The following is a 25077-nucleotide window of genomic DNA, read 5'->3' as shown; positions in this document are numbered from 1 at the left end:
TATGTGCCAGGTACTGTTCTGAGTACTTCATATATGTGTGTGTGTGTATATATGAAGTCATTACATATATGGTCTATATATACATATATATGATCATTTACATATATATAATACAGTAAGATTTACTGTATTCTATAGTTAAGAGGAATAACTAAAAATACCAGGGTGTTTAGTATAACATCAGGTTATTTCACTTATTAAATGCTATTGCTGGCTACTGCAACAGACACTTTTAAATATAATTTAATCCTTCCAACTCACTCTGAGAGAGAGATTAAAAATTATTACCTAATCTCATTTTACAAATGAGGAAGCTGAAAATCAGGTTAAGTAACTTGCCCAGAGTTGTAAGTGGCAGAGCTGGGATTTGAACTCATGTCTGCCTGACTTCAGTATCCTTGCTCCTAATGACTGTACCGTTTCTGGCTTTAGAAACTTGTATAACTTGGAATTTTTTTTTTAACTTTTTTCGGTGGGCGGCAGGATGGAGTGGGGTGTGGGGAGCAGATCTGGTTTTGGGGGTCTGTTTCTGTCCTAGGAGTTTATAAAATAGTCTGTATCGTGTTCGAAGAAGATAAAATAATTGATTTTTATTCTTTTGCATATTAAGATGGTGATGGAATTTCCTGACAATGTGTTAAATCTCGATGGGCATCAAAATAATGGTGCACAACTAAAGCAGTTCATTCAGGTAATAGTTTTAAAAATCAATGTTTTAAATGGTGTGTGTGTGTATGTTTTAAAGAGTCATTTAAAATTTCTGCTATAATTATTAATTTTATTTTACCTAGGGCTCTTTGGGTCTTAAGATTGCACTGAAATTGCTTTCTTTTACTATTGCTACAGTGAATGTATTTATGTACCTTTCATGTAAAAGAGATTTGGAGGTGTTATGTTATTATTTTACATGTCCATAAGGCTTTAATTTCACCAGGCCATCTTTTCCTGTTTTTTTCTTTTTCCTCCCCAAAGCCCTCAATACGTAGTAGTATATCCTAGTTGTAGGTCCTCCTAGTTCTTCTGTGTGGGATGCTGCGTCAACATGGCTTGATGAGTGGTGAGTAGGTCCGTGCCCAGGGATCTGAACTGGTGAACCCCGGGCCGCCGAAGCAGAACATGCAAACTTAACCGCTGTGTCACCGGGCTGGCCCCTTTTCTTGTTTTTTAAAGCTAGGGTATACAACTTTTCATTGAAAACTTGTTGGTTTTCTTCTGTAGTAATTGTTGTTCAAGTAAAAAAAAAAAAATCCTGTATTGTGAACTTTTTGATTTTTATTTAATTCATAAGCAATATGATACTTTATAAATACACTCTATATAATCAAGGTAATGGAGGATAAATTGTTACTTTACTTCAAAATTCTGTTTCTACTTTTGGAGAAGACTTTGAGTGAAAGATTAATGGTAAATGTGAGAAAGTCCTTCTTGGGAGTTATCTTACTTTCCCATCTGTTTTGGTAAAGCTGGAGGCATTACTAGTAGTGTAACTATAACTCCATCCAGGTAGAAGTTATTTACTAGAGTTTTGCCCATTTCTGTACAGCTGTGGTTCTCAGTCATTTTTTTACCTTGTCGTAACCAACAGATAACATTCATATGCACCAGCATATTAATTACTCACTGCAGGCTCCTGTATAGGTAAGACAGGCCTTGTTCTCTTCCACTAATCCATAACACACCTGTCCATACCTCCAGGTTGAGAATTGCTGCTCTACATGATCACCATCTAACTTGATCCTGTAGCTAAACATAGTGTGTTGTTAAAAGTTGAGAAGAAGACATGGTAAAGCTGCATTGTGTCTTTATTCTTTTCTCTTTTCTTTCTTTCCTTTTCTTATTTTAAGTGAGAGTACAAAGCGTAATGCTGAACAAGCACTAAATTTCCAGATGCAGGGCTTCTTTTTTGCTATGCTGGGGTACATACTGCTTAGCCCTGGTGTCCTAAACAGAGTTTTTTATACTCTAGATTCTAGAATGGGGGGTTTGTGGAGCGAACTGAGTACAGCATGGACAAGGAGTACATATTTTCTGACTCAGTTGCAAATAGAGATGGCAAGCCCTGCCCAGGTTGTACTTACTGCACAAGGATAGGAACCAGAAGTAGTAGTGAAAGAGTAATTTTATGTCTTTCTTAAGGACTCTTCATTTTTCTTTCTCTCTTTCTCTCAGCGACATAGTATGCTTAAGCAACAAGATCTAAGTATTGCCATGGTGGTGACATCACGTGAAGTCTTGAGTGCACTTTCTCAGCTTGTCCCATGTGTTGGTTGTCGTCGCAGTGTGGAGCGCCTCTTTTCCCAGCTTGTAGAGTCTGGAAATCCTGCCCTTGAACCTCTGACAGTAGGGCCCAAGGGAGTCCTATCTGTAACTCGAAGCTGCATGACTGATGCAAAGAAGCTTTATACCTTATTTTATGTACATGGGTAAGTATAATCAATTTGGAAAAAATGGATTTGTTAAATTTTTTTTTTTTGATGAGAAAGATTTGCTCTGCTCTAACATCTGTTGCCAATCTTCCTCTTTTTGCTTGAGGAAGATTGTCCCTGAGCTAACATCCGTGCCAGTCTTCCTCTATTTTGTATATGGGATGCCGCCACAGCATGGCTTGATGAGCGGTATGTAGGTCTGCACCCGGGATCTGAACCTGTGAACTGCGGGCTGCTGAAGCGGAGCATGCAAACTTAACCACTATGCCACTGGACCGGCCCCAAATTTTGTTGAATTTTTAAACTTGATGACAGTGGTATTTTTTTTTTTTTAATTTGGTCAGGGCAAACCTTTAGTCCAAATTCAACAATTTTATTGAATAACTTCTATGTTCCAGTGACTAGAAAGTTTCTCTTCTCATGTGGAGAGAGGCAGGCAGTAAGCAAATATATAATTTATCAGGTATGATAAATTACAAAGAAAAACCAGTAAGAGAGGTAGAGAATGAGTGGGTAGAATTAATATGGGGAATGGTCAGGGAAGGCCTCTGTGATAAAGTGACATTGAATGTAGATTTGAATAAAGTGAATGAATGAACCATGTAGATATCTGAGGAAGGCAGAGAAGGAGCAGCAAGTGTAAGGGGTTAGAGGTTGGAGTTTTCCTGGCATGTTTGAAGAATAGCAAGGAAGCTATTGTGGCTGGAGCCAGATGAATGAAGGGAACAGTAATAAAAGATGATGAAAGATGAGGTCACAGAAGTAATAAAAGGCACAATTATGTAGTGCCATCCTGAGTTCTTTTTTTTTTTTTTTTTTTTACTCTGGAATGGGAAGATTTGGGAGGGTTTTGAGCAGAGGAGTGACGTGGTCTGACTTGAAGTTTGGCTTACTTTGACTTCTGTGTTGAGAATAAATGGAAGGGTGGTGGAAGGGCAGAGAAACAGAGGTGGTTTAATAATTCATGCAAGAGATAATGGTGACCAGTATGGTGGCCACAGAGGTAATGGAAAATGGATGGATCCTGGATATGTTTTGAGGAATGAGCCAAAAGGATTTTTGGATAAATTCAACATGGAGGAGGGCAACAAGGATGATTCCCAGATTTGGGGTCTAAAGAACAGGACAAATGCTTTCCTTTTACTCAGATGGGTATGACGTGGGGAGCAATTTTGCAGAGCTCACTTTTGGATGTGTTATGTTTGAGATACCAATTGGGCATCCAGGTAGAGTTCAGAAAGGTCTGGCCTATAGATATAAAAATTTATATCATCTGCATATATATATTGTATTTAAACTATAGTCTTGCATCATTTAACAATGAGGATGTGTTTTGGGAAACACGTCGTTAGGCGATTTCATCATTGAGTGAACATCATACAGTGTACTTACACAAACCTAGATGGTATAGCCTACTACACATCTAGGCTATATGGTACTAATCTTATGGGACCACTGTCATATATGTGGTCTGTTGTTTACTGAAACCTTGTTATGCAGTGCTTGACTGTGTGTCTGTGTGTGTGTGTATGTATGGTATATAAGTTTTACATATATGTAATTTAAACCCATGAGGTGAGATATGATCACCAAAGAGTGAGTATAAATAGGAAAAGGGAAGAAGTTTGAAGACCAAATCCTGGGGCTTTCCTGTTTAAAGGTGGTGGTAGAGACTTTGGATTTTTATTCTTCCTGAGAAAAGAAGCCTTGGAGGGTTTTTGAACAGAGAAATAACGTAATGTGATTTTTGTTTTGAAAAGATCACTCCAGCTGCTTAAGTGAAGCCCAGAATGTAAAGGCAAAGGCTGGAAGCAAGAAGACTATTTGGGAGGCCAGTTATTGCAAATAACTAAGCTAGAGAGGGGAGTTGGACAAGGGTGGTAATGGTGGAGGTAATGAGAAGTGATTTGATTCTGGATATATTTAAAAGTTAGAGTTGACAGGTTGCTGATTGGTTGGATGTAGGGTGTAGATATTAGCTATACATATTTATATATTTGCATAAAATTTCTGTTGATGGCTTCTTATAAAGGATAGTGTGTATTTAGATAATGTTTGGACGAGGGAAGATGGCTGAGGGTTAGGTAGCAATCAGTTGTAAAATATTTGAGTACCAGGCACGTTGCTAGATAACAGTGCAGATGCAAGGATGAGTAAGACAGATGCAGTCTGGGGGAAAGAGTACGTTGAACAGAGCATGTCTCTTTCAACATTTTGACAGACTGGCGATGGAACGGGAAGACAAGTGTGTAGACTCTTGGGTTAGAATTTGTTTGATGAGAAATTTTCAAAGTAAGGGATGTGTCTATAATACTTTAAATACACTTCTCCTAAAAGGCAGTAAATAGAGATTTTGAAAATTCTAAAGAAAAATGAATATTAATCAAACCTTTAATGGTTTATTTTTAATTAGGTCCAAACTAAATGACATGATAGATGCTATTCCAAAAAGTAAAAAGAACAAGAGATGTCAGTTGCACTCCTTAGATACGCACAAACCAAAACCTTTGGGGTAAGTAGAATTGAATATCAAGATGCTTTGTCATTGTTAAGATTATAAATGTTCATCATATTTAGTAAAAAGAAAAAAAAAACACTACTAGTTTTATTTCATTATTTGGTTACACTATAACATAGGTCAAAATAAGTATGTCTCCTGGTTCTGTAGGCCTTTTTTGCATTGTGACTATATATGGTCTCAATATAGATTTTATTTTATTTTTTTAAGTTTTTTTTCTTATATTAAATATGTTTCAGAGGAAGGAGGTTGAGATATTTGTGGAAATTTATGTAGTCAACATTAAGATTTTCAAATTAGTGATATTCTCTAAGCTATATAATAGTCATAATCTATAAAGTATTTTTCTTGTCTCTAGGTCTCCTTAATAATTTATCAAGGATTAAAAAAAGTCTTGCATCAGTTATAGCAATGTGTATTTATGTAACTAATTTGCAGTTTTCTTCTTGGTTAAGTACTGCAATGCCCAAGGCTGCTTTTGCCCCCCTCTCCCAGCACAGGGCCACAGTTGACCCCTACAAAATTGCTTGGGGTAGGGAGTGGTAAGGAGAAGCCATGGAGTTAGAAAAGAGTTTCTAAGAAGTAACGTGTTGTGGAGAGAGTGGGATGATATAAAACTATACTTACGAATTAATTTTAAAAATTAGTTTTTGAATATCTCATCAGTAATGTAGACACCACTGTTATATAGACGTTTTTCTCCCTGATAAAAAGACCTGGATGACCAGGTGGCCACGTGTTAATAATCTGTTAACAAGGTTTTTTGTTTTTTTTTCCTATACTTAGGATCAAAAATTTTTTTTAAATTTTATTATGAGAACTGTCAAACACAAAGAAAAGTAGCGACACTGTACAAGGATTCCCCTCCCCGCAGACACTTTCACCCAGATTCAGTAGTTATCAAGATTTGCCATATTTGTTTTGTTTATCAACCTTTTTCTTTGCTGAAGTATTTTAAAGCAAGTCCCAGGCATCATGTTATTTTACTCCTACATATTTTCACATGCATCTCTATTTGGATATTTTCTTTCAAAATGACAGTACCATTATAACACCTAACAAAATTAACTATAAATAATCTTATACCCAAGTTCATATTCAGATTTCCTCAACTGTCTCTAAAAGTGTCTTTTTACGTTGATTTGTTGGAATCAGGATCTAAACAAGAACCACACGTTACATAACATCTTAATGTGAGAGTGCTCTGAACCCAGTAAAACTCTACACAACTTAAAGTGGTTATCTAAGGATAATTTATTTCACATGCCTGATTTACCAGTATCTTTAGAAAATTGCCGACTTTCTGAATGCAGAATTCAGCCTAGTTTTCTAATTAGACAATAACTTTTATCTGAGTGACCTGTTGGCTAAAGCCACAGAGTAGTATGGTATAATAAAAAGCTTGCCTGCTGGTTTTTTTATTATGAATATTCTTTGTTGAGGAACTAAAAAGCAACATGTAAACCCCAGTGTCTTACACATCTGTGCCATTGCCACCTTGCTTCAAAGACCAGTCCTTCCACTTTTACTCTGGATTCCATCTCCTCTCTTGTTCTCAGTGACTTTGCTTCATTAATTATCTACTTTTATTAAGTTGACATACAGCTATCTTTTCCTGTCTTTCAGCTTAAAAACAAAAAACAAACCTCCACAGACTTCACATCCCCTTTCAGTTACAGCGCCACCACATGAGAAGCTAAATGTTTTAGAAAGTTGTTTCCTGAGTTATGGAATCAGTATGAATGGAGTTAGTTGATCATAAGCATTGTTTCCTGAGTTGATCATAAGCTTCAGTTATTCTCACATGCTGTATGGATAGTGGGCCAGGGAGTACAGTCTACTTAGCCAAGACTCCCTTGCCTCTGCTTTGGATGGTCACCTTTGTATGCTTCTGTCACTCTCCATTTTTTATATTTCCACTGTTATTCCCTCCTTCTTCTGTTTAGACTTTTCTCCAGGGAAAGTATTGTGCAGTTGATTAGATTTCAGCCTAATCAATAGCAACAATCCAGCTCAGCCTTCCTGAGAGTATTCCCATGCAAGTAAACCCGTTATTGTATGTCTTGGGAGTAAGTTTGAGATCGAGAAGAAAGGTCTAAGCCAGAGTTGTAGGCCTCTAGCTGATGATTGAAGATTATCTTAGTGAATAAGATCGCCTAGAGGAAGAGTAGAAGAGAGAAGAATGCTGAGGAATTCAATTTAATGGTAGAAAAGGAGCCAGTAAAGAAACTTGAGAAAGACTGGCCAGATAGGTAGGAGGAAGCCAAGGGAAAGGAGTGTTTCAGGGGGTTCTGGTCGGCTGTGTTGAATGCTGCTGAGTCATCAAGGAGCCAGAAGTGTTCATTGAATACAGCAACACTGAGATAATTGGTGATCTTGATGAGCAGATCTGTGGTTGAGTGGAAGTGGAAACCAGATTAGAATGGGTAGAAAAGTGAATGCGATGTAAGGTTGTAATGGAGTAAGCTGTGAGTGAAAACTATGGGAGTAGAACAAGGAAGTGGAAAGACTTGTTTTTCAGAAAGCTTAATCTTGAAAGGAAGGAGTGATATAAAGACAATCTAGAGAAATTATGGATTAAATCTTGATTTGAGCTGTAGAATTTTTTCGAAAAAGGTTTTTTTAGAATACTTGCGCATTCTGGTGATATAATTATCATTGCCCAGCTCTGATTTTATGAACCTTTCCCTCGATGAGATCTTGAGTTTGAGAGTTAACTCAGTTTTAGGAGATTATGGATCACTCAAGCATAATTAGAAAAAGAGGAAATATGCGAGTTGAGGGTAAAAGGGTGTAACGTGGAAGGCAGGGCAGGAGTTGAGGTTTTTTATTTCAAAAATAAGAAGCGCTAAATCTTGTCCTAAGCCCTTGCGAGAGGGAATAGGGAGCTGAATTGTATTTATGACTTTGTATGGTGGGCAGGGGCTTGAGAAATACCTATTTAGCTATCTAGAGTAGGTTAAGTAAAGATTCAGAAGTTTTTCCATCTCAAGCATCCAAGGTAATAAATTTCTAGGACTGTAGTGAGACCTGCAGAAGAACAGGCAGGAGCCAGTTGTTCAATATCGTGAAAAATCACGAAGACTTATCATAATATAGACACACATTTCTCTTGGAATGCACATCTGCAGCAAAGCGAAATGCATGACCAGCGCCACATTGCAACCTGTGGGGGAGGGAGAGTCTGGGAACTTTTTAAAAAATTATTTGTATAGTCCTTATTACTAATTTAGGCTGTGTAAAGTGTTCGTCGTAGTATGCTGTCTTTATTTTAGTAAACCTAAAAATTTATATACTATAATTAATCTGTGACTTCCTCAGCTACGTGTAAATGTGAAGATACATAAGAGGTTTGTTGCCATGGGCGAGCTATAAAATCACATTAAGTAGATCAAAACTTGTTAGAATTTTCAATTTTTGGAAGATTGATCCATGTTTATAGGTGAAAATGTTTTATAATTTTTTTCAGCCCTTTTGACTTTAAAACATTCCGAGTAGATTTGCTCATAAAATGCTTAGTATATTAACCAGTTGCTATCTTGATAAATGTAAATGTTGTTAAATTATATCAGGTAAACTTAATACTTGAGCAGAAGTTTTTAATATAAGGATATGAGCACGTTTAAATAACATTTTAATATGGTTAAAGTGAATATGTAATTATACAAATTTACAAACTTATCCTACTAATAACGTAATGTATTAAAGAGTTCATGATTTTGATTTAGACTATAGAAATTATTCCTTCAGATTATCTCAGTGTCACTAAGCTTTGTACTATACTGTATACTACAGTGAAGGGAGCAGTAGCAGTGTCAGTTCAGAGAAGTTAAGTACAGATAAGAGAAGTAGTGAAGACCACAGGAAGGACAGCAAGTGTAGGATCATTTTCCATTATGGACCTTTCCAGGGAACAGCCAGGTAAAATCAAGCAATCCTTTACTCTGCCTTTTTTAATGTTTTACCCTTATCTGTTTCTCCTTTTCACTTTGTTTCTTTGTTTCTTTCTGCAGAGGTTGTTGGATGGACGTATGGGAACTAATGTCCCAAGAATGCAGAGATGAAGTAGTTCTAATTGACTCTAGTTGTCTTTTAGAAACACTAGAAACATATCTGCGAAAACACAGGTAAGACTAAAGGTCACTGTGGTATAGTTGGAAGGTGCCTTAGCTGTCAGTCATCCAGACTGACCTGTCTTTCATGTAGTAGTACTCCAGCCTTCCTGTTCAACGTGCCTGGCGCTAGGTGGAGCTTAATGTCAGAGTAGGCAGTTCCTTTATGGGATGACTCTTAGAGTTAGCCTTCTTGTGCCTTTTTTTGTAATTTTTACCTGTTGGTTCCAGGTCAGCCTTTCAGAAAAACACAGAATGACTGAATCGAGTAAAGTGTACTTTAATCACTTTGTAAACTCTAGTACTCTTTGTTTTTATGATAGAAGCATTTCATGATGTCATTTTCAAAATTAAAAGTTAAATTAGCAGCTTTCACTTACTGATTTTTGAATGATTTCTTCTGTAGTTGTTTGTCAAAACCTAAACATAATTCATGTGCTTCATGTACTTTATGATAAAAGTAACTTCAGATTTTTCTTTTTAGAATACTACTTTACAAAGGAATTTTCTAAGTGTCATTAACATTTGGAAATTCATAGGGAGGGAGAGTGAAGTAGGAAAGGAAACTGGTAAGGGAGCCATCTAGAGATGATGTTTTTTGGGGGAATTGTACTGTTTTAATATAAATTTGTCACTTTTTGGGTTTGTGGTTGTGTGTCCTTTGACCTTGGGACAGATATCACAATTCCTTTGGGAACACTTAGAAAACATACATGAATGATAAAAACTGGCATTATCAAGATTGGTGTTTATATGGCAATGAGCTAGTGACTTAACCTGCATACTAAGTTTTTCTTTTTTCAATTATAAACTTTCTTGTCTGTTTGCCTTTTTGGTTGATTATACCCAAGAGAGTAGAGAATGTGTCAATTATTTGAATTTTTGGAGGGGGATTATATAGACACAAAACATATATAAATATATAGGTCCATTATAGATTCTTTTCTCTTTCGTTATAAATTGATCCTTATATTCACTATGAATTGGTCCATCCAAAAGAAAGCTTTTTTTTTGGGTGATAAATTACTAGTTATCAGAGCTAATGTTTTGGAGTTTCTTATAACAGTTGTAGATATTTCCTGTGTTTTGGAGGCAGTGTTTTTGTTTATAGGAAGGTGGAGTCCATTTTATAAATATCTTAAGGGTGGGGAGAAGTACGATTAAGAGAGTAATTAAGGGAGATCGCAGGGAGCCGGCCCCGTGGCTTAGCGGTTAAGTGCGCGCTCCACTACTGGCGGCCCAGGTTCGGATCCCGGGCGCGCACCAAGGCACCGCTTGTCCGGCCATGCTGAGGCGGTGTCCCACATACAGCAACTAGAAGGATGTGCAACTATGACATACAACTATCTACTGGGGCTTTGGGGAGAAAAAGGGGGAAAAAAGGAGGAGGATTGGCAGTAGATGTTAGCTCAGGGCTGGTCTTCCTCAGCAAAAAGAGGAGGATTGGCATGGATGTTAGCTCAGGGCTGATCTTCCTCACAAAAAACAAAAACAAAAACAAAAAAAAAGAGAGATTGCATTGAATCTGGGTTTTAGTGATTATAACTTTGTGCAAGTTACTTGACTTTTATGTGCCTCAGTTTTTTTCTTAAGACAAAAATAAGGATAGTACTGATCTTACAGGATTTATTGTAGGATTAAATTTGTTGTGGGGATTGATGATACATAGCAAGGTTTACTTAAAACAGTATCTGGCACATAGTAAGCACATCAGTCAGTGCATTTGCCAGATTTGCGCATCCTTGTTATTCTTGTTTCTAGTTCTTGTTTTAGGTACAGTTAGAGTTTTTGGGGTATAGTCAGTTGAAAATGATTTTAAAACGTCTAAATAATGTACCCTTTTGGCTCTTTTTTTAGTAGACTTTTCTGAGCACTTTATAATAAAGATTTGATAACACTATTTAGCTAGTTAAGTATTATGGTAGTACATTACCTCTGTTAGAAATGAGGTGTTAGGAAATTGTGAAATCTCTGCCTTAAAAAAATGTTTTTTAAATGTATGTGCAAGGTTACTTTTGAAAACAGGAAAAATCACTTTCATTCTTATGGCTTCTATGTAATATTTTTAAAGTGCTGTTTACTTATGCTTATGTTACTTAATGATTATGTACAATTAGACATATATTAAAACTACTTGAAGGATTTAAAGCAGTAAGATGGGGGAAAATATTTCAAGTTTTATTAGTGGTACTGTATGACATTTAACCATTTATTTACCTGAAAATGTAAACTTAGATTTGTAACCTGAAAATGTGGAAGTATTGTTATTTCTGTGTCCATGTCCATCTCTTCCCCCAAGGGAAAGACTTTTTTTTATTGTGGTGAAAAAACACGTAACATAGATTTAACCTCTTAACGGTTTTTAAGTATACACTACAGTATTGTTAACTATATGCACATTGTTGTACTAGAGATCTCTAGAATTTTTTATGTTGCATGACTGAAACTATACCTATTGAACAGCTCCTCCTCATTTACTCCTCCCCCCAACCCTTGGCAACCACCATTTTATTTTCTGTTTCTGTGAGTTTAATTACTCTCGAGAACTCACATAGGTGGAATCATGCAGCATTTGTCTTTTTGTGATTGGCTTATTTCTTTTAACATAATGTCCTAAGGTCCTTCATGTTGTAGCGTATGACAGAATTTCCTTCCTCTTTAAGGCTGAATAATATCCTGTTGTGTGTATATACCACATTCACCTGTCAGTGGCCATTTAGGTTGCTCCCACATCTTGGCTATTGTGAATAATGCTGCAGTGAACATGAGTGTGTAACTATCTCTTTGAGATCCTGTTTTCAATTCTTTTGGATATATACCCAGAAGTGGGATTGCCAGATCATATGGTAGTTCTATTTTTAATTTTTTGAGGAAATGCCATACTGTTTGCCATAGTGGCAGCACCATTTTATAATCCCACCAACAGTGTGCAAGGGTTCTAATTTCTCCATATCCTCACCAACACTTATTTTCTGTTTTTTTGATAGTGGCCATACTAATGGATTTAAGGTGATATTTCGTGGTTTTGATTTGCATTTCCCTGATGATTAGTGATGTTGAGCATCTTTTCATATGCTTGTTAGCCATTTGCATATCTTCTTTGGAGACATGTCTATCCATGTCCTTTGCCCATTTTTTAATTGGGTTTTTTGTTATTGTTGTTACTGAGTTTTAGGAGTTTTTTATATATTCTGGATACTAACCCCTGATCTAATATATGGTTTGCAAATATTTTCTCTCTTCCATAGATTGTCTTTCACTCTGTTGATTGTTTCCTTTGCCACACAGAAGTTTTTAAGTTTGATGTAGTCTCATTTGTCTGTTTTTGCTTTTGTTTCCTGTGCTTTTGATGTTGTATCAAAGATATCATCGCCTTTTGCAGTGTCATGAAATTTCTTTCCCCTGTGTTTTCTTCTGGGAGTTTAATGGTTTCAGGTCTTAATGTTTAGGTCTTTAACCCATTTTGAGTTAATTTTTGTATATTTCTATGTCTATTTTTGAAGCATTAGTGAAACATAGTGATTTAACTTTACTTGTCAGCATTTTTGCCTGTGTTTACCAAGTGGGCTTAGAGTGTCTATTTTAGTATATATTCATTTCAAGAAACACAGTTATTTACTATTGGCCCAGAAAGATGTGTGTATCAAACTAATGCATGGCAGTATAAGGAAGTGTAAATCAGAAATAATTGTAACAGAGGAAGATTGAATTCTGATTATGGGAATTGTAGAAAGCTTCTTTAAGGATGGACATGATTTAAGCAAATGAAGAAGGATATGGAGAAGCTTCTTTAAGGATGGACATGATTTAAGCAAATGAAGAAGGATATGGAGAGGAGTGGGGAGGAAGCAGAAGAAAAAAGACTTTGAAGTAGGGACATGTTGGCTATATTCAAAGTGATCCATTGTATATATGGTGTGTGTATGGGGGCAGCATAGAGTTGGGGGAAGCATGAAGGGAGAGGTGAGTCTTGGGAAATAAGGCTGGAAATAGTAGATTTGGTAAGAGAAGTTATAGAAGGCCTTAATAAGGAGTTTGAACTTTATTCGTAGACAGTGGGGACGTTTTTAAGTTGAGAGAGACAGAATCAGATTTGTTTTAAAAAATTATTTTGGTATGAGTGATGCATTAGAGCTAGGAAGAGTGGAAGCAGAGAAGCTGGTTAAGAAGCTTTAAAAAATTGTCTAGGCAGTTTAAAACAGGGCAGAGGGAATTGAAAGAAGGACCTCCAAGAGATATAAGAAAGACAGAATTGATGCCAGTTGATTCCACCCGTAAAAGGGGGACCTAAGGAGAAGTTGGAGTTAACTAAGGGTTCATCCTGGGTGACTGTGTGAATAGTGATGTTCTTAACAGAGGTGGAAGGGAACATGTTGCCCTTTATTTTGGACAGTAAGTTTAACGCGTTGCCTATTAGACGTCTGTGATGTCCCCCATTTTCCAATATGGGTCTGGCCCTCAGGCAAGGGCAGAGACTTGAACAGAGTTGAAGAGTTGAGACTCAGACCTGTTGGCTTAAGCCACTGGAGTAGATGAGCTCACCTAGGGAGACGAATTTAAATCAAAGAGATGAAAATTTCCTCGTTCCACCACAGTTGATCTTCTGAGAGGGCCAGTTAGTAATATTGTGAATCTGGCTTTTTCACCAGACCAAATTCTTCTTTGTTTTAGGAATTCAAAGATAAAGAAACCAGGTTCTATTCTTTTTTTTTTTTTTTCTGATTGAATAATGTTTGGTTTCTAAAAGAAAATTTTGTCATCCTCTACATTCACACACTCGTCTACACTTTTCCCACGTTTATATACACTTAAGTTTAAAGCACATTTCTATGTATATGTTGTCTATATTATGTCTCTGTATTGAGAAACATGCATTTTTTTGGAAGAAAGAATTTGACATTTTGGAAATTACCAGTAAACTAAAAATACATGTAGCACTTTCCCATTCTTCTTGCTCCCCCCACCCCACCCCAAATGCCTAGCTACTGACATATTAAAATGTTGTAGTAAAAATTTGAGTCAAGATTTACTGGCTGAAGATACCAACTATTTTCAGAGACTGAAAGGAGAGGGATCCTACAAGCCATTGTTTTGTAGCCTCCTTTGTTTTATTTCTGTCCTGTACAAATAGCTCTTGAAGTAGAGATATCCAAGTCCTTGGCAACTAATATTTTCTCGGCATGTATTTTATGAACTAACAGGTATATATCTGCCGCCTTCTTTTAGGCCATGTGCTTCTCTAGTTTAAAAATCATTTGCAAATGGAGATCTAGCTGTACTTACATAATCTCTAAATTTGTATTTACCTTACATGTGTATGTTTTCAATGTGTGTATGGTGGCTTTTTTTAATGCTTTATATGGGAGGGGAGTGTCATTGTCTAGTACACTGTTACTAGTACACTGTTACATGTTATGTGAAGTAATTACACAGCTGGTTCTTAATTTTAAGGTTTTTCTTTTCAACAGGTTTTGTACTGATTGCAAAAATAAAGTTCTCCGAGCATACAATATCCTTATTGGTGAACTTGATTGCAGCAAAGAGAAGGGCTACTGTGCTGCACTTTATGAAGGCTTGCGGTGCTGTCCACATGAACGACACATACATGTTTGCTGTGAAACAGACTTCATTGCACATCTTTTGGGTCGTGCTGAGCCAGAGTTCGCAGGAGGGTATGAGTATGTAATTTGCTAGAATGGGCTATCTAGCGCTTTGCTTCATTTTATTACTGAAAGTTTATTTCCATCACCTTCTGCCTCAGTACGTATGATATATGTGTAAATTAGAGTGTGCCTATAAAGATTTTGCTTTCTTTAAAACATGCGTTTTTTAACTGACCGAGTAAAAATAGTGAGCAAGTGTTCTGTGGGTTTGGTTCAGTCCTCTGCTTTTTGTTGCTTGAAGTAGGCAAGCTTTTTTTTTGCTTTCATTATTATAGATTATCATTTTCATTTGAAAATGATTAGAAGGAATTTTTCCCCCTCCATCCATGCATTTCCGTGTTTAAATTTTGTTCATAATGATGGTTTTTGCATAGGAAGTGAGGTCTTTGCAGCAGGGGGTTAAGAAATGCTTTACTGAATGTAATTCATGAACTGTGTATATTATTACTAAATTATATAGGAGTATAAAATTTTATCTCTGCCTTTGTTGTGAAAATAAAATCAGAAAAAGTTGTTTATAGAATAAATGAAACCTATTTCCCTTTGTGTTTTGTGTACCAACTCTCGTTTGAGTGCCTACTTTCTGTTAGGCATTTAGAATACAAAGACTTCTTTTATCACTGAAATTCTGTGAACACGTCTACTAAAGACTGGCCTAGAGGGCTTTTGCCCGTGATTGAATCACTTTGGCATTGCCTTTCTCCATTCTCCCTCAAAAAAAGAAACAAAAACAGAATAGGTGTTTGCTATAATTGGAAGGTGAAGGGAACTGTCGTGCCTGCTATGAGCTAGACACATGAATTCTCTGTGCCCAAAAAACCATCTCTTTAGGGCCAGTTCCTGAATTACCTTATTTTTAGCAGCATTAGGACTGAGTTCTACCTGCATGTGTATTTCTCATTGGCTGTGTACATGTAGGCTTGTGTATTTATATATACCTTAATTGAATTTGAATGTATAGTTGTCTTGTTATTAGGTATGCAGATCTTGTTTAAAACCTGGACTTGCAGATGTGTTATCCATCTTTTACTGTTTCATTTAAGGGTATTAGGAATTATGTATGATTTATTCTCCTTTATAGGCGAAGAGAAAGGCATGCTAAGACAATAGATATAGCTCAAGAAGAAGTTCTGACCTGCTTGGGAATTCATCTTTATGAAAGACTGCATCGCATCTGGCAAAAACTACGAGCAGAAGAGCAGACGTGGCAGATGCTTTTCTACCTTGGTGTTGATGCTTTACGCAAGAGTTTTGAGGTAAGAACAGTGGGCTCTCCAAGATTGCTTAGTCATGTTATTTTACCAAATGTTAATGTAAGTCACCAGTCTGACCTTGCCTCAGAGGGCTGTGATCCACTGTGATAGAATGTTATGGCTTTTGAGGGATTAGGGGAGGGGTTTCCTGGGGAACTGGAATTTAATTTAATTTTAATCCTGTTACCAGCTTTGGTTTTTTCTCAGAGAAGAAAACTGAAGTTGATGATTATTTCATAAGATGCTGCTATGAAACATAACTAATGAAAAGTTAAAAGCAGCCCAAAAATAAGCAACAAAATTGGAAACATTTAATGAGTCCCATTTGCCTGCTGATGTCCAGTAGTATGAAGTAAATGCTGTTTGAATGCCATGATGTAAGAACTGCATTTTAGAAGCACATTCTTTATAATGCTGGTGTTAGGGTTTAGTGCTTGTGATTTGGTAATATTTTTTTCAGTTAAACTCTGTAGAACATAAATTTTTGGCTAGTGAAATTTTATTATATTCTATAGGGCATGGTTGTAACCCTCTAACTGGGTCACCAGTCCCTTTTGAGAATGGTATGAAAGCTATAAACCCTTTATTCAGAAGCCCATCCATGAACTGTAAGCACTGTTCTGGGGAGTTGGAGGAGATTTGTACTAATTCTTGCTGAACAGATTTCTTACTCTTTTTCTCTTTGTATGTTTGTGTCTTCAGAAAGTAGATCATCTAATCAGGTTAAATAGTCTTCTCATTGTGTGAAGAAATGAATGAATGTTTGCTGTGTTATAATTCTGAAGTTTGAAACTAGAATATTGCTGGTTTGGAATAGGAGTGTGTATAAGTCTACCTTTCCCATAGGGATTAGTTGTATATTCACTTCTTGAGTAGATTTTAAGACTGTCATCATTTAAGGTATTAAAATTTAAGATTCTTTGTAGCGACTACTTGGCAAAATTACATCATGAAATATCAGTTTCTGTGTGTGCTGTCATTTAAAATTAACAAATGAGAATTTCCATGGAAAATAAAGGAAGTTTTGACCAATATTCATTCTCAACTTTGTTTTTATAATAGATGACTGTGGAAAAAGTACAGGGTATTAGCCGATTGGAACAACTTTGTGAAGAATTTTCAGAGGAGGAACGAGTAAGAGAACTCAAGCAAGAAAAGAAACGCCAAAAGCGGAAGAATAGACGAAAAAATAAATGTGTGTGTGATATTCCTACTCCTTTACAAACAGCAGATGAAAAGGAAGTAAGCCAAGAGAAGGTAATATTCCTTAATATTGACTCATAAATACATAGTATTACTTTTTGCTAGATTTGGGCATTTTTACTATGCTTTTCCAGAATGTGAGCTGCAGCTTGTGTATTGGCTTTTTTCCTACTATAATCTGTACAAGCCAAAATTTTTAATGTCTTATGTTTGTTTTATAAAGACAGTGTTAGGTAGTTATCTTTTTACCTAACCTTACTATACTGTTAGATCAAAGTCCAAATGTGGAAAGTTATCTCCATGCATGACCTAGAGCAGTTCTCAACTTTTTGATCTCCGGACCCCTTTGCATTCTTAAAAATTATGGTGCTCAATGAGCTTTTTTGTTCATGTGGATTATACTTATCAACATTTACTGTATTAGAAATGAAAATGGAGAAATTTTAAATTATTTATTAATTCACTTAAAAATAAAAATAAGACCTTTATATATTAATATAAATAACATTTTTTGAGAAATAGCTCTTTTCCACAAAAAAAGAAGGATGGCATTATTTTATATTTTTGCAAATCTCTAATATTTGGCTTAAAAGGAATCACGTAGGTTCTCATATCTGCTTCTGCGTTCAGTCTATTTCCGTATGTTGCTTGGTTGAAGCATATAAAGAAAGTCTGGCCTCACACAGATATATATAGTAGGAAAAGGGAGGAGTATTTTAACATAAACCTTTTCAGATAGTTGTGGATATTCTTTGGCATTACACCTCAACAAGTGGTGGTTTCTTAAAGGTTAGTTGCAAAGTGGAACCTGACACCTTATCAGTGACCTTATCATACTCTGTTAAATTAAAATCCATTGGTCTGTCTTGCACTTTGAATGGTTCTTTTACTCATGCATGATTTTGTAACATCATGCATTGGTCATTTGAAAGATAATGGCTAACTGAGTTAAGCAGGTCTTCCCAGATATTGACATTTCATTATATAATAGCAGACAGTCACGTTAAAACCACTACTGATCTCATCAGAAAGGTCTTTAAGTATTGGGAAGCTTTAAGCTCATTGTGCTTGTGTATGCAAGTTTCAAAATTCTAATGTATAGTTTGAAAGTTGGAATTTTATCATTGACAACAAATACTGTCCATTGTTTTCTTTGAAGTGATGGGCTGACTTCATTCATTTTTGAGAAAATGTCTTTTAAATATCCAAGTCTGAATAGTCATAGTTTGTCTCTCATTCTTTCTTTTTTTGTGAGGAAGATCAGTCCTGAGCTAACATCCATGCCAATTCTCCTCTTTTTGCTGAGGAAGACCGGCCCCGAGCTAACATCTATTGCCAATCCTCCTCCTTTCTTTTCCCCAAAGCCCCAGTAGATAGTTGTATGTCATAGTTGCACATCCTTCTAGTTGCTGTATGTGGGACGTGGCCTCAGCATGGCTGGAGAAGCGGTGCATCGGTGCCGCACCTGGGATCCAAACCTGGGCCACCAGTAGCAGAGCGCGCACACTTAACCACTAAGCCACGGGGCCAGCCCCTCTCATTTTTTCTTTCAAGTGAAATTGATGTTTCAGGAAACCAGCAGGTAGTTCAGCTTGCAGCTCAAACAGTTGCACAAGTACTCTTCCTTGAGACAACCATTGTCCTTTGGTATGCAGTGAAAGTGCTTTAAGCATACTTCCCATTTGTCATATAGACTATTAAAAAAAAATCTACTGATGGATTGATATTTAATAAAATTAGTATTTTTACTGCTTCATCAAAGACATTCTTAAGTGAAATATCCTTTTATTTATTTAGTTCCTGAGAGTGCTTGACAAGGAAGAATATAGTAACTGTTAGTATGCTTTGGTTGCCACTGCCTTGATTTGTGCTAAAGCACCAGCAACTTTTCCCACCATTGCTTTTGTACCATCAGTGTAAATGTCAATACAGTAAAAAAGGCAAATCATATCTTAGTATTATGATGAAAATAGTTTTGACCTAGGGAACCCCTGGGATCAGCAGACCCCACTTTGAGAACTGCTATCCTAGACTTATGTGTTACCGTTAACTCTTAACTTGCTTTTAGTTGGTTCGTAGTCTTGAAGTGAATTAATGATTTTTCATGAGAATAGTTTTTTCATTTGTTAACTTCATAATTCCTATCTAATTAGTTTTTGTTAAGGAAATTAAGATGTAGCCATTATGGAGGTAAAGCTTTTTACTCTCTCTTAATATGATCCTTAAAGGAAACAGACTTCATAGAAAACAGCTGCAAAGCCTGTGGCAGCACTGAAGATGGTAATAGTTGTGTAGAAGTAATTGTTACCAACGAAAATACATCGTGTACCTGTCCTAGCAGTGGCAATCTTTTGGGGTCGCCTAAAATAAAGAAAGGTAAGTAAATACAGTTTCTTTTTAAATACAGTTTCTTTTTTTCTCCCCAAAGCCCCAGTAGATAGCTGTATGTCATAGTTGCACATCCTGCTAGTTGCTGTACGTGGGACGCCGCCTCAGCATGGCTGGATAAGCGGTGCGTTGGTGCACGCCCAGATCCAAACCCGGGCTGCCAGTAGCATAGCATGAGCATTTATCAGCTAAGCCACGGGGCTGGCCCCTATTCTTTCTGTCTTTGAAATATAAAAGCTTTTAGAGATCCTGTAACCTAGAATTTAGGAACTGCTTTATAGCTCCAAGAATATCATATACTTTAGTCAGATACTTAGCATTTCCTTTTTCTCTCTGGTGTTTGGTTTGTTATTATTTGACCAAAAACCCTGTAAATCCTTAATCATATTTTCATTATTTAATTTACTTTCTACTCTCTACAAGCCCTCAATTTTTTTGAAAATTTTCTCTGGTCTCATGTGGTTCACTCTTTATCTTAATATATTTAGTGCTCTGTTAATTGTAACTTTTACCTGATTTATTCTTAGGCTTATCTCCACACTGTAATGGTAGTGACTGTGGATATTCATCTAGCATGGAAGGGAGTGAAACAGGTTCTCGGGAGGGTTCGGATGTTGCCTGCACTGAAGGCATTTGTAATCATGATGAACATGGTAGGTTCAGGTTAAGCTTCTCAATTATTTCTACTACGTGACTGATTTAAGCACATAAATAAGAGATTATTGATTTCTGCAGTTGATGACTCCTGTGTTCATCACTGTGAAGACAAAGAGGATGATGGTGATAGTTGTGTTGAATGTTGGGCAAATTCCGAAGAGAACACCACCAAAGGAAAAAATAAAAAGAAGAAAAAGAAAAGCAAGATGTTGAAGTGTGATGAACATGTAAGTGTCATAACTTATAATTCTTAAACCTTTGCTGTTGAAGGGAGGACAACCTATTTTCCTTGGAGTGGCAAGTGTGCAACTTAGCTGCTAGGATTTATTTTTTTTTTAGAATGAGTACTTTATGCAGTTTCATTGGTTGCTCATCTTGTAATTTTTGTGTGCATATGTTTGTCTGATGTGATCATTTGTCCAACAGTCCATGTGAGTCATAAATACAGTTCATTCTTTTCATAATACTTTTAAATGTATTAGCTATGTAATCTTAAGCAGTTTGCTTGATCTTAGTTTTCCCATCTGTAAAATGGAGATAATAGTCCCTATCAGATTAGGTTCTGTGAAGATGAAATGAGATTATATTGATGGGTTACCATAGCATCTGGTATGTAGTAAGGGCTAGCTGCCCCTGTTATTCAGTATTCCTTCTAAAAATTTAAGACACTGTCAGGGCGTTTTTTTTTTTTTCTTTGAAGAATAATTGCTGTTATTCCCTGCCTTTTTACTTGGGAAATCCTTTGCTGTGGTTTCAGATTCAAAAGCTTGGAAGCTGTATTACAGATCCAGGTAATCGAGAGACCTCAGGAAATACCCTGCACACAGTGTTTCACCGTGACAAGACCAAAGATGCACATCCTGAAAGCTGTTGCAGTTCTGAAAAGGGTGGGCAGCCACTGCCTTGGTTTGAGCATAGGAAAAATGTACCACAGTTTGCAGAACCTACAGAAACGTCCTTTGGTCCTGATTCCGGAAAAGGTGCCAAGAGCTTAGTTGAACTCCTTGTAAGTAAGCCATGATGTCTTGTTGTGGATAACCGATTGCTCGTGGGGTAGATGTGGGAGGAGACAGTATTTGAGGGTTTAAAGTTTGAGGGGGGTGGGGGGGCTTCTAAGAAATTAAGGACAGTATTTCATTATTTTTTGGTGACTTCATTTCTGCTCTTCCACTTGTGGTTTTTGCACCTGCTCTGGAGCATGTTTCCTTGTCCTCCTCTGTCTCAAAGGTAGAAGAGACTAGTGGGGAGAGGGGGATAGGGTTAGCATTATATCCAGGAGTCTGCCTCCTTGAAGAGGGTTATTGTAAGCAAACTGCTTTCTTGAGTGGCAGTTTATGGTAGCCACCCTTCTGGACCAGGAAAGAATATAGAATCTGAACCAGAGCCCACTTTCTAGCTTATTTCCTTTAGGTGTTATATAGGATAAAAACATAACTGAACTTGGAAAATCTTTTATAATTCACTCCAATTCTTGATACTTGAGATGAATTATACGTGATTCCAAGTGACCCTGTGCATAGTTTGTGTGGGGCTTGGAGGAGGGGGAAGAAAGGAGAAAGGTGGTGTCTTTTCTATAGTAATTAGCATTCTAATGGAACCAAGTTCTTTAGCATACTAGTTTTCTCTTTTGTATCTGGTTGTAAAGTTGAATGGTGATGCTGTGTAATTTATTTCACAAGTTAAAAAAAGGTTAACTTTTACTTAATTTGTAGAGATAAAAATTTCAGCATAAGACTAGCTTAAGATAAGTATGGTTATTTTAAATTTGGAAACTAGTTGTAACCATCTCTAATTAGTTATTTCTTAAGGCAACGGTATGTTGGTAGTCTGCAAGGCTCAGGCTTCTAGGACAAATTATAGATCCAGAGCTTTAAACCAGGTTGGGTTGGATTTTATTACTTAGTACTTTCTAAGACAGAATGACATTATGCTTATTCTGTAAACATTCCAATTAAAGGCTTTATGTGACAGAAATGAAACTGAAAAGCTTAGACTGCTTTAATTTTAGCTGTCCTCCATCAGCATAGCATTTTGCATTCTTAATTTAAATCATAGTTTTAACTACTGCTTTGATTTGCAGGATGAGTCTGAATGTACTTCAGATGAGGAAGTCTTTATCTCACAAGATGAAATACAGTCATTTATGGCTAATAACCAGTCTTTCTACAGCAATAGAGAACAATACCGACAGCATCTGAAGGAGAAATTTAATAAATACTGCCGCTTAAATGATCACAAGAGGCCCATTTGTAGTGGCTGGTTGACAACGGCTGGAGCAAATTAAATAAATAAAATAGCTCTGTCTTTCAATGAAACACTCAAGATGACTACTGCGCCTTCTCTTTCAAACAAAACTTAATTTAGTGACTTACGGCAAAATTTTATCTTAAATCAATGTGATTCTTTCTTGTTTTGGGAGACGGTGGAGGTAACCTCATTAGTTTGTTCTTTCTTCAGGCTTGTGTCTTTAGTTGCGTGGCTGAACAGGCCTGCCATATGATTTAAGCCATCTCTTTTCATTAAATGTTTCTCTTCCTGTGAGACTTACTAAAGCAACTTAGTGGCAAAAAGTAATGTTGTACTTATACTTCTGTACAGAAATGACAATGAGCTGAATATATGGTTTTACAAAGTAGACATCCACTTGCAAAATGTTTGGATGTAATGTTAAAGCGCAATGTGCAAAGTTTAAAATAAAGAATATTTATTAATACGCATAGTAAAATTTGTTGTACATGTTTCTACTTAATGTGTGGCAGTATTTTAATTGCCACTTGTGGGCTTGGTACTTGGTCAGCGTTGGTATTAGAGAGGATGAAGTGCAAATGAGGATAGAGATACAGATTGTTGAAGACTAAAATTCTTCCCTTGATCAGAGTTAAGAACCAGTCTTCTGTTTTGAAAGAATAAATTTGCTGCGATACCTTTAAATACTGGCTAGCATCTTACTTTCTCATGAGACTTAATTGCTATTATTAAAAATTCCCTGATACGTAACACAAAGCACCTTAAATTCAGAGGTTCATATTGACCTAGAAGAATGAAAACAAAACTTGGCAGAATTTCAACCAAGGGTTGCCTGATAAGTAATTACTGAGCATGTAGAACTGGGATCAAAAGGCTGCGCCGAGAGCTAACCACATTGCGGTCTATATAAGTGCATGTTCCTTATCTGGTTTCCAACAATAAAGTCACTGTGGCCTTACAGTTTACTGCTTTCACAAGCTGTAAGTACTAAAGGAGGAGAGAGATTGCGCCAGTAGCAGCATTTGGCTGCCATTTAAAAGGTGGAGTCTAGGGGCCGGCCCAGTGGTGCAAGCGGTTGGGTGCGCGCGCTCCGCTGCGGCGGCCCGGGGTTCGCTGGTTCGGATCCTGGGCGTGCACCGACGCACTGCTTGGCAAGCCATGCTGTGGCGGCTCCCATATAAAGTGGAGGAAGATGGGCACAGATGTTAGCCCAGGGCCGTCTTCCTCAGCAAAAAAAAGAGGAGGATTGGCGGATGTTAGCACAGGGCTGATCTCACAAAAAAAAAAAAAAAAAAAAAAGGTGGAGTCCATAGTTCAGTAAACACATGTGCCCAGAGTTTTCTGTCTGCATGTTGATAATACTTAGTGGGGCAGCAAACAAGCAGTGGGACACTCAATACTTCTGTGCAGTGGGGATGGAGTGAATTTTATGGGCTATCAATTAATCCGATTTCAAGTGGGCAACAGCAGAAGCTTAGTGAGATTTAATTTTTGTAGGTGGTGGCATTTCCTTGATCCACCCTGAGTTGTCTTTTCAAATCTAAGTGTTGTGTAGGGATTGGGGTAGAGGTAAAATGAGTCGTGATTCCTCTCTGACCCTTGTTTGCTTTCATCCTGGAATCCATAAAAAATGCCTAAGGGCCTCCCACAGCCTTTGGCTCTGAGCCCAGTCCCCTCTCTAGCACCTGTTGCAGTCAAGTTTTCTCTTGCGATCCCTAAAAGCAAGGACTGGTTTGGTTTTGTTTACATCTTTGCCCTTGGGGCCAAACACATGAGTGCTTGTTGAATGAATAAACCAGCCACGTTCACTGCTTATTCCATTGTTTGCAATGGAGGGATTCCAGTAGTTATGCAGAGAAGTTTTTACTTTGGAAGGATGGCTGTATTAAGAATGCAGAAGTGAGGCAATTTGCAGCGCTTTGGTGGAATATCCTAACTGGTCAGAGAGCAAAGTGAGCTCTACTCAGAACAAACCAACAACCAAAAAGACAACGGAAAATGGAGTGAAGGCAGTTTAGGAAAACATCCCCTGGCCTGAGACTGGACTGCTTGTGATCCGAACCGTGCTTCGCTCGTTTCTGTCTCAGTATACTCATCTACAAAATGAAGATATTAATAGGTACTATCTCATAGGGCAGTTGTGCATATTAGGTAATATATTTAAAGTGCTTAACAGTGTCTGTCACACACTAAGTGCTCAGTAAATGTTAGCTATTGCTTTAATTTTTGGTATACATCGTGGGAGTGGGAGGGTCCAGAACAGCTGGAGAAAGTGGGCCATCAGGGATACAATCCCCCAATACACCTGTACTTGGGCGGGTTTCCATTTTTAACCATCAGTTCTTGGTTAGTAAGGCTGAGGGATCAGGTAGGGTTGAGAGTCCCTCCCAAGGTAACCCAGCGTAGGTGGCAGAGAGACAGCCCTTTCTGGGCTGAATCTTTCCCTTCGGCCACCGGCAGGTTTAGGAGGACGTTTGGAGTCACCTTAGGTACCCTTAATTTCTCTTCCCGGCCTTAGGTGTCAGGAAGAGGGAAAGGAGAGTGAGCAAGAGGCGAAAGTACGTGTGTACTGGGGCCTGGAGCAAGCCCCCACGAAACTTCAGTTTCCCT

General features: G+C 37.2%; 1 protein-coding gene across 3 annotated transcripts in view; it reads left to right on the top strand.

Annotated features, from left to right (window-relative positions):
- GGNBP2 (gametogenetin binding protein 2) overlaps positions 1 to 22945 on the top strand; it is a 30381-nt gene extending 7436 nt beyond the window's left edge. For 2 of the 3 annotated variants that reach the window (XM_058560463.1, XM_058560464.1), the window contains 12 exons: positions 611 to 691; positions 2170 to 2423; positions 4840 to 4938; positions 8958 to 9071; positions 14525 to 14734; positions 15801 to 15975; positions 17035 to 17229; positions 19404 to 19551; positions 20091 to 20216; positions 20299 to 20447; positions 20978 to 21226; positions 22301 to 22945. In XM_058560463.1, coding sequence (XP_058416446.1) covers positions 611 to 691; positions 2170 to 2423; positions 4840 to 4938; positions 8958 to 9071; positions 14525 to 14734; positions 15801 to 15975; positions 17035 to 17229; positions 19404 to 19551; positions 20091 to 20216; positions 20299 to 20447; positions 20978 to 21226; positions 22301 to 22504 — 2004 coding nt within the window. In that variant the 3' untranslated portion in view covers positions 22505 to 22945. The remainder of the gene's footprint in view (positions 1 to 610; positions 692 to 2169; positions 2424 to 4839; positions 4939 to 8957; positions 9072 to 14524; positions 14735 to 15800; positions 15976 to 17034; positions 17230 to 19403; positions 19552 to 20090; positions 20217 to 20298; positions 20448 to 20977; positions 21227 to 22300) is intronic. The other variant, XM_058560465.1, reaches the window with a different exon arrangement.
- The last annotated feature ends 2132 nt before the right edge of the window (positions 22946 to 25077 follow it).

Source organism: Diceros bicornis, chromosome 18 (genome assembly GCF_020826845.1).
Source record: "Diceros bicornis minor isolate mBicDic1 chromosome 18, mDicBic1.mat.cur, whole genome shotgun sequence".
Classification (NCBI taxonomy): domain Eukaryota; kingdom Metazoa; phylum Chordata; class Mammalia; order Perissodactyla; family Rhinocerotidae; genus Diceros; species Diceros bicornis.
This window is presented reverse-complemented; position numbering and strand designations above follow the sequence as displayed.